This window comes from Schistocerca piceifrons, chromosome 7 (assembly GCF_021461385.2).
Source record: "Schistocerca piceifrons isolate TAMUIC-IGC-003096 chromosome 7, iqSchPice1.1, whole genome shotgun sequence".
NCBI lineage: Eukaryota > Metazoa > Arthropoda > Insecta > Orthoptera > Acrididae > Schistocerca > Schistocerca piceifrons.
In genome coordinates, this window is record NC_060144.1 from 518,702,381 (window position 1) to 518,711,822 (window position 9,442).

Consider the following 9,442-nt stretch of genomic DNA (forward strand, 5'->3'; position numbering starts at 1 on the left):
TGTGGATTCATACTCCAGATACCTGTGTGTGGCGTGTATGGCATCCCCCATGGCCTTGGCTCAGGCTCTCACCATCGAAGGCCTGCCTTGTACCTTGGTCTCCGATAATGGCCCCAATTCATGGCAGCCTCCTTCCACGCATTCTGTGAAGCCAACAGTATCAAACACATCCACACCCCTCCATTCCATCCATTCTCCAGTGGCACAGCATAACGACTGGGCAGGATGTTTTAACAACAGCTGACAAAAGCAATCGAACCCTCTGCCACCACATCGGCTCTCATCTTATTCTTGAGCACTTACCGCACAACACCGATTGATGGTCACAGTCCAGCCGAACTCTTCCGTGGGTGGCAACCACGTACTCTCCTCTGTCTGCTGTCGCTGTCGCCTTCTGAGTCCCACTTCCACCCCCTCTCAATGCTACACCCTGGGCATGGCCATGTGGGCCTGCACATATGGGGGCAAGGCTGCTCGGACTCCCGCCACAGTAGTCGCGACCCATGGGCGGCGTGTAATGTTGGTACAGACACAGAAGGGGGTCGAGTGCCACCAGCATAATCAACTCCTTCCTCATGCCCCTTTGTGGAACCTCATGTCCCCCAACCTCCTGCTCCTTCTGGTGTGCATGAGGCCCTTGAGCTGGCCCCACTGCCGATGGCTACCGGCTCCCAGCAGGCACACCGGCACTCCTTCCCGCACCCACGAGGATCGGAATTGCCTTGCAATGCCCTGCTCTCCGGTGGATTTTACAGACTGCCCTCCCATCCCAGCACTGGCAGGCGATGACACAGGGTCTTTGTCCGTTCCCTCCTTCCGCCCACCATGGCACCATCAGGTTTCAGGGAGGAGGGGAATCTGGTGCCTTAATTCATGCCATAGGGTGCTCCAGCACACACCTGTTCGAGTGTGTCACTCCGTACCACGTGAAGTCAACGGCCAATTGCATTTCCCACAGTCATGTATTTAGGCGGCTGGCAGTGCTACGTTGGCAGTCTGGTACTCGCCGTGCTTTGCATGTGCATCTTGGTCGTACTGCATTCCAGTTCCATTTGTTGGGATAGGTACTGTCATTATTTGGAGTGTTCCTGCATTTTTGTTGTCCCACCATGTTTATCACCTCAGTTCTTGCGCACTTGCCTCGTGTTGTGGTGTGGTCAGTCGTAGTGTCTGTTGTCTCCTATTTGTTCATCTGCCCTGTGTCTTCGTTGTTAACAGTGCCTCCAGCGAGTCCCCCGCCTGGCGGTTTCACTCACTGTTCGATCGTGGCTATAACATTATTGTTTCATTTATGAGTATTTTCCTGAACAACGAACTTTCCTAATCTCATTTAATAATTTTGGGGGGGGGGGGGGGGGACTTTACTTAAGATCAAAAATAAAGTGGTTTACAGTAGGTTGACTATTGTGAGTTTTAATTTGGATAGGAACACGCTTTTATGTAAAGTTTAATTGAACAGATTAACAAGAAAGTGTGTGTATTTCAATCCTCTTAAAACAATGGAGGTGATGTTATCCTATTCTGTAGAGACTTTAGTCTGTGTTTTGTTTGTGACTGTTTCTGTTACATATGAGGAAGATTATTTTGATAAGAGGTGATAGCTATATTTATGTCCTGTTATTTATGTTTGCTTCCAGTGGGAAAGCAGGTCTCATCACACCATTTGTTTATTACCATTTCCTGCAATTACGCTACACGTCCCGCCGTAATCGATATACCAGGACAATGTTCTACGAGTTGCGGGTCCTGCTAGAGCACACGGCGAACAAGCCAAGTGTACCTGGATTTGTACGATCTGCCCTACGTACGATTGTCGCCTTTACTCTGAGGCTCGCACCACAGCTACCACCAGGACAGCAGTGAACTTATTGTAATATGTTTGTCAAAAAAGAAAAACTGATGAGAAGGGAAAAAGACAAAAAAAAGAAAGACATGGGGGAAATGTCTTCACATTGGTTATTTGAATTATGTAATGTTTGTGGAATAAATATGACACTACTTTTAAGGTTATGGAAAGGTTTTTCTGTTACTAACTTTTCCTCACATGTTGTTGCAATGTGGTGCACTTTTGTGTACAGTTTGGATTCCACATGTGTGTAATGTTCAGGTACACATTTCCAATTTCCAGACAATTTTACACCTATGACTATTAGAGAACGGTTAGGTTACTATAGGAGTTGTGTATGTCCTCTGAGCACATCACGATTGTTTTTAGGGAAGATCATTGTGTGTAATGAATGAATTTTTCATTTGCATAATCAGTGAGTGTGCATGTTGAAAGATAGGTACTTTTTTATCAAATCTAGTTAAAAGAATGAAGTACATAGTACACAGCATGATGATATATTTTTGTATATGTATCCGTTATTGTTGTATTTTTTTTTTATGGAACTTAAGTTAGGTTAAGGTGGAGAGTAATTCAGCTGTTCTTTTTCCACTCCTGTTAATGTTACAGGTATAATCCAGGTAGTAACAAACATTTGGCTATAATAAATTCAATAAATATTTTCTCTTAAGGAAACATGTCACTTGCAAAATTGAACCTTGCTTCATTCATCTTCATAACCACCTCTATTATTTGATCATTTGTCATATCTGTACATGAGTTTTAGAATTCCGGTGTCTTAGTTGGCTTTTACCCGCTCATTAATCAAGTTGTTCAGTGTGCCTTTACCTTGGCATCACCAGCAGAATCTTTCCCACCCAGGAACTCTTTTGAGCTTCATGAAGATGTGTGTCACAAGATTTTGTTCGTCAGTTGGTTCTTCAAATCATCTGCAGTTAATTACAGACACCTAGGTCAAGTTTCATCACGCACATTTATTTGTCCATTGCTGAACATTTCATATCACTTTCATACTTATCTTGTTATGACTGCACCACCGTATGCTTCTTTTAGTTGACAATAAACTTGTCCAGGTTTCATATTTTGAGCATTCAAAAATCAAATAATATCTCTGGCCTCGCAGTTGGTGGGACTTTCTACCACTCATTGCACAGTAGCAACTTGTTTTGAATGGTACTTACACAACAGAGCTAAGATGAGGAAATAATTCGATCTCAGATAGAAGTCCGATATCAGTCTGCGCAACAGGTATGCGCAGTAGGTGACTATTCCTGGATTACCTGTATATTTGCTGTAGATTTTGTTTTGCAGTATTATTTTCTCTTATTAAAAGCATTTATTGTATACTAGTGCAAACAGATAAATGTAAAAAACTTTGTTTAATGTAGGTAACAGTGGATTTTGTTTGTTGAGCATTGTTTCACTTAATTGTGTGCATTTTATGTGACTGATAATCTACAGGATATGATACCAAAAAATATAAAGTTACGAAATCTATCACTGAAATGAAATTAATGAAACATAATGGCAGCTGCTTAGAAAATCATTGTGTGTTCATTACGTCAATCAGAACCAGTTATGACAGTATTATACTGGGAATTGCATGGAATTGTTGTTTCCTGCAACAGAGTTTTTGCTACTATGCAGTTTGTATTACTGTTGCTCATTGGACAATTAATGATATTTCATCACAGGGAATGAGAAACATTTTACAAAACAACTGTTTAAGAAATTTTCATGTTCCACTTTTTATAAAAACACGTTTGTCTTTTGTGCATATGACAGACACTTCAATAAACTGTTTAATTGTAATTTATCTGTCCTTTATTTATTTCTGTTATCTGTTACTGGCATATGCAACTAGTTTCCAAATAGTTTAAATCCTCTACAGGCACAGTTCTAAATTAAATGCTCTGAGGCAGAGCCATCCCAAAATACATATTAAAGTAAATTTATCAATAAAGTATTACAGAATTTAAATTACCGGAATGCATTTCACATGTTCCTCACACATTTAAATGATGTCAGTCAACATTTTTGTAACTGTTGAAATGAGATATGAAGTGACGTTTTGCAAACAAGTAGTAGCTAGTTTTAAGACTGCGCCTTAAAACGCCACTTAACCCTCTATAGCAGACGTTTGGAGGCATAACTTCCTTGGAGTACCGCTCTTACAGACATAACGAAGGCTCTGGTGTTTCAACCTAAGTCTGTCCTAACAACCTGCACAAAATTTTCACATTCCACTGCTTACATAAAAAAGGAATGATCAGAGATGCTGAAATTTCACTGTGGAATTCCTGTCTGTAAATACCTCTATTATGCTTTGATGCATCATTGACATTTAGTATTATTGTTTTGGTAGTGTTTTTTTTTCTGCCATTGACTATACTGTCCACCATTTGAATAAGTTTGCAAATGTATCACCAGAGTAACATAAGTATTGTCACCTAACAAGGCTTTCATGAATGATTAGAGGAAAAAGCATGCAAAATACATTCCATGCACAAAATATGTCTCATTACTTTAGTTTCCTTGCCCGCAGACTGAGTTTGCGAGTAATATGCGTTATTAGCAACTTTCTTTTTGTGAGTGTATTATGCATGAGCTTTATTTTCTTGCAAATAACAACAGCACACCATGAGTTCGAAAACAGCACAATATGAAGACGGTGTGTGATTTATCGGGTAAAATTTTGGAACATGCCATTAGGATGAAAGTGAGGGAACTTGGTGCACCTAGATCTGATCTGAACACCAGTCAAGGACAAAAACAGGGTAAATCCAGGCAATTGTATACACACAATTTTAACAGAGCAATGTGCTATGCAGCTGAGTGGTTGTGAAGTGAAAAAATGCATTTTTCTGTTTCACCTCTCATCTGACAAATTGTAGTGACAGTGCCAAATTCAGAATGGTATCACAGACAAATTTTCATGCAAAGTGAAATTGGGGACATTATGTGTCAACTAGATAGTGTTTACCACCTTAATATGAAGACATATAATGAAAATGTATTTTTTTTTTTTAAAGTACATATTGAGTAAAATAGTGACTGCATTAAATTATGCGGTAAATTCAAGGTTGCTTTAAGGGAGCATGATGAAACAGAAAATTCCAAGACCCCACAATTCTTTTGTGGTCTAGTTGATTTGATGTCAGAATTGGACAGCATGTAGAAGCAGCACACTGAAAAACCGAAAAACCAGGTTTTCTTTGGCATGTCCAAAACAATTCAAAATGAACTGCTGGAAACAATTTATGAGGTATCCCTCAGTCTCATCAGGAGTGAACTATTGAAGACAAATTTCCTTGCAATCGAAGTTGATGTGCCCATTGACTGCACAGATTTGTCACAACTGGTTGTAATAACTCAGTGTGAGATACTGGTAAAAATAAATGAAAGATTAATTTCCTTTGTACAACCAAACAGTCGCACTGCAAATGATGTAACTGCAGTTGTTCCCAGTTAACTAGAGAAAATGAGTGTAAATGAAAAACCTGAAAAACTGATAACTCAGTGTTGTGGCAGGGCTCCTACTGTGAGCAGCCAAGAAAGTGGAGTTCGTCAGAATTAGAGGTGTAAGAAAATGCTCACTTCATTCACTGTTATGCATTTCAGTTAAATTTAATTGCTGAATGTTGTGGCAGGCAATGAGCAAGTGCAGATCATCTCAGCTTCTTGAAAGGAATATCTACCTTTTCCCCCCAGTCTCTTAAATGCACAGCTATTCTTGATAGTGAAGAAATGGATTCCTGCCTGTCCTCAGACCATCGGATGGAATTTCAAATCATGGAGTGTAACCACTGTATACAAATAACGAAAGGAAACTGTTGAGTGTATGGAAAAATTTTTCAGTGATGATACTGATGATTACAGGACATAAACAAGACTGCGGGAGTAAAGGGTTTCCTGCTAGATCATCATCTCCTCTTCTGATTACTTTTTCTAAATAAAGTCATGTGTCATTGTGACATTCTGTTCAACCAACTGCAGCAAAGGAGAATTGATGCAGTGAAAACTGTTGAATATTTATCTCACGTTGAAGCTTCTGTCCAGCATGTTAGGGTCGCACTTGACCATAACAGTTACTGGGAACAGAAAGAACCAACTGTGAAATGGGGATATTTCACAGAATCGAGACTGATGGATGCACGAAACATTTGTGACTGCATCATGACTCAGATTAGCGATTGATTCAGTTTTAATGATCACTTGTCAATTGCACAACTGTTTGGACCATCATTTTCAAAACAAAAAACAAAAAAAACTGAAAGTAACTGTTAATTTGTTTAAATTACAGTCTTCAGACTTATGTCGTGAATCAAATGCATTTTTTAAGCTGAAAGGATTTTATGAAAGCATCAGGTGCTTTGAGCTTGTTGTACTTTCTTTGTGAAAACAATATGGTAAGAGTTTTTCCTGAAAGTACTAAACTTGCGCAGATAATTGTAACCTTCCCAATGACGAGAGACGAGGCCGAATGCTGCTTCTAAATGCTAAAATGAATGAAAACATTTATGCATAATACCATGAATGAAGATAGACTTTGTGTGCCTGCAATGTGTTCTCTCAAAGAAGTAGTATTGAATCAGCCAAATTTCAGTGAAATGGTCATAGACCATTTTGCCACAGAGAAGGGGAGATGAGCTGATTTCATCTATGAACAAATGAATTAAGGTAAGCAAATGAATATTACTAGGAAATAAAAAGCAATTTGTTTGTTGTAACTATCAGTTTAGCATAGAATTTAAATGCATAGTAAGGGTAGTGACATGTTTAGCCACCTATGTCATATTTTACAAAACATGCATTTCTTAGTTAAATTGTTACATTTTCTGACACTTTAGCACAAGAAACATACAAAAAATGACACATTTTGGGGAGATCTTTACTGCACTGGAAATATCTTCCATGCTGGCTTAGTTATCACAGAGTGACCCACAATTACATTCGCTACACTACAAATATTAGCAACTGGCGATTTATGTTGTGCACTGCAATGGTATCTAACACGGCAATTACTTGGGTTGCTTATGTCAACCAATCACAGCACAAGATCCATGACATCGAGGAAACATCGCTGTTTTGTCACACAAACTCATAAACACCACAGTTTGAGCACACAAAACATTAGAGTGTGAAGTATAGGAATGAAAACACCAAAAACATTAAATTAAGTGTGCAGTGAAGCTAACATACACCACATTAAAGTGTCTCCAAAATGCTCCTTTTAGTACAATTTGTTGTGGTAAACCATCGGGAAATATGACATTGGGGGATAAATAAGCTACGTACGATCTTGAGAATTAGCTTTTGATCTTATTTAGTAGTTGATTATGGAAAGTAAAGAAGATACAGTATGTAAACATTTCACTAGAGTGTCATATTGGCAGTCCCCCCCCCCCCCCCCCCCTTTTCCACCCTGAATTCTTGGTTGTGGTTACAGACTGATCTGTAGCGAGATCTAGGTTATTTCCAATCGATTCATGTCGCAGCCTTCCCCAGTACGGAAACAATGAGCCACACCTGCACCTGTAAGTTCCCAATTGGTTCAATAAAAAAATACAGCCTATAAGCTACAGTTCAGACCTGATACACCAGTGTTGGTAGTGGCTTTGCTCTTAACAACAATTAAAGGATGTTCCCTTGAAAAGTCCCCCACTTACATAGTTTTTAAGACGTCTTTGTCCCCACCTATTGCCTCTCTTTCTTGAACAGTGGGAAAACGTTGTGTGCAGTCACGAATCACGGAACACAATGTGGCGATCCGATAGCAAGGTGTGGGTATGAGAAATGCCCGGTGAACATCATCTGTCAGCGTGTGTAGTGCCAACAGTAAAATTCGGAGGTGGCGGTCTAATGGTGTGGTCGTGTTTTTTATGGAGGGGGCTTGCACACTTAGTTGTTTCGCGTGACACTATCACAGCACAGGCCTACATTGATGTTTTAAGCACCCTCTTGCTTCCCACTGTTGAAGAGCAATTCAGGGATGGCAATTGCATCTTTCAACACAATCAAGCACCTGTTCATAATGCACAGCCTGTGGAGGAGTGGTTACATGACAATAACATCCCTGTAATGGTCTGGCCTGCACAGAGTCCTGACCTGCACAGAGTCCTGACCTGAATCCTATAGAACACATTTGGGATGTTTTGGAACGCCGACTTCGTGCCAGGCCTCACCGACCTACATCGATACATCTCCTCAGTGCAGCACTCCGTGACGAATGGACTGCCATTCGCCAAGAAACCTTCCAGCACCTGATTGAATGTGTGCCTGTGAGAGTGGAAGCTGTCATCAAGGCTAAGGGTGGGCCAACGTCATACTGAATTGCAGCATTATGGATGGAGGATGCCAGGAACTTGTAAGCTATTTTCAGCCAGGTGTCTGGGTACTTTGACCTCATATACATGGGGGGGGGGGGGGGGGGGGAGGCGAGGAATGTATTGGCCTCAAAAATTATACTTAACTGCAACATTGACTGCGGGAATGCAATCAGTTTGGCCGACAGCTTTCAACCAGTCTCATCTTGGCTCCTGTCCCTCTTTTTCTCTTTCTTTTATTTTTTCCCATAGTTAATAAAGGACGTTTGTCAGTAAATGATCACAAATTGATTGAAATGCTGACTGAAGAAAATATAATCGTGCAAGATTTGCTTATATGACTTTGTCCTGAAGTATAAGTCATAAAAAGTTACCTTACCTCTGCAGAGTACCAAGTCTCACTCAACTACAGTACCATTGCAGTGCACAACATAAATTGCCAGTTGCTAATATTTGTAGTGTAGCGAATGTAATTGTGGGTCAGTCTGTGATAACTAAGCCAGCATGGAAGATATTTCCAGTACAACCATCTTCAATTTTGTTGAAATTTGTACAGAACTTGCTTAAGGGACTTGCATGAACCACTGCTGAGTTTCAGCTCCATTTGTAACTTGGTGTAGGTACTGCATGAACCACTGCTGAGTTTCAGCTCCATTTGTAACTTGGTGTAGGTACTGGAGCTATTTCACTAAGACCAGAACTGGAAACATGCCAAAAATCCTCAAAAGTACAGCAAGTCAATATTCCCAACAGGCAGACTAGTTTACACAGCGACATTAGGTTTGCCACCTTGATCATGAAACAAATTTCCCGCATCTGGTTTCGTATACGATTGTAGACACAGCATCACCAGTGTACACTTCAGATTCATTGTGAGTTTTAGCAGCTGCAAGAGTTGCACCAGAGTTATAAGAAATGTGTTTGGGTTCCTGGTTGGATAAAGTAAAGAAGTCTGATAAGTTGCTCAGCGATCTAGCTAATAAAAATTGTTGTGGAAGACCCAGGATGTTAGTCCAGTCATCTGAAAATGTCATCAGAACAGACCACATTCCTTCTAATTAGAGTCCATAATGCAGTAAGTAAGAAAGACACTGCAATGTGTGGAGCAACTGAAACTAAAAATTACAGTGCATTTCTTGGCAAGTTGAGATACATATTCATCTCTACAGTACCTATGTAGTGTTCCAAATTCAACAATTGCCCAATTTGTTCCAATTGTGTGTGATGTCATCTACACAGGACTTGCAGAATAAATACTATTGATGCTATT

General features: G+C 40.1%; 1 protein-coding gene across 2 annotated transcripts in view; it reads left to right on the forward strand.

Moving 5' to 3' along the window:
• Positions 1–3,658, forward strand: part of LOC124804718 (Krueppel homolog 2) — a 52,395-nt gene extending 48,737 nt beyond the window's left edge. For both annotated transcript variants that reach the window (XM_047264990.1, XM_047264991.1), the window contains one exon: positions 1,638–3,658. In XM_047264990.1, coding sequence (XP_047120946.1) covers positions 1,638–1,863 — 226 coding nt within the window. In that variant the 3' untranslated portion in view covers positions 1,864–3,658. The remainder of the gene's footprint in view (positions 1–1,637) is intronic.
• The last annotated feature ends 5,784 nt before the right edge of the window (positions 3,659–9,442 follow it).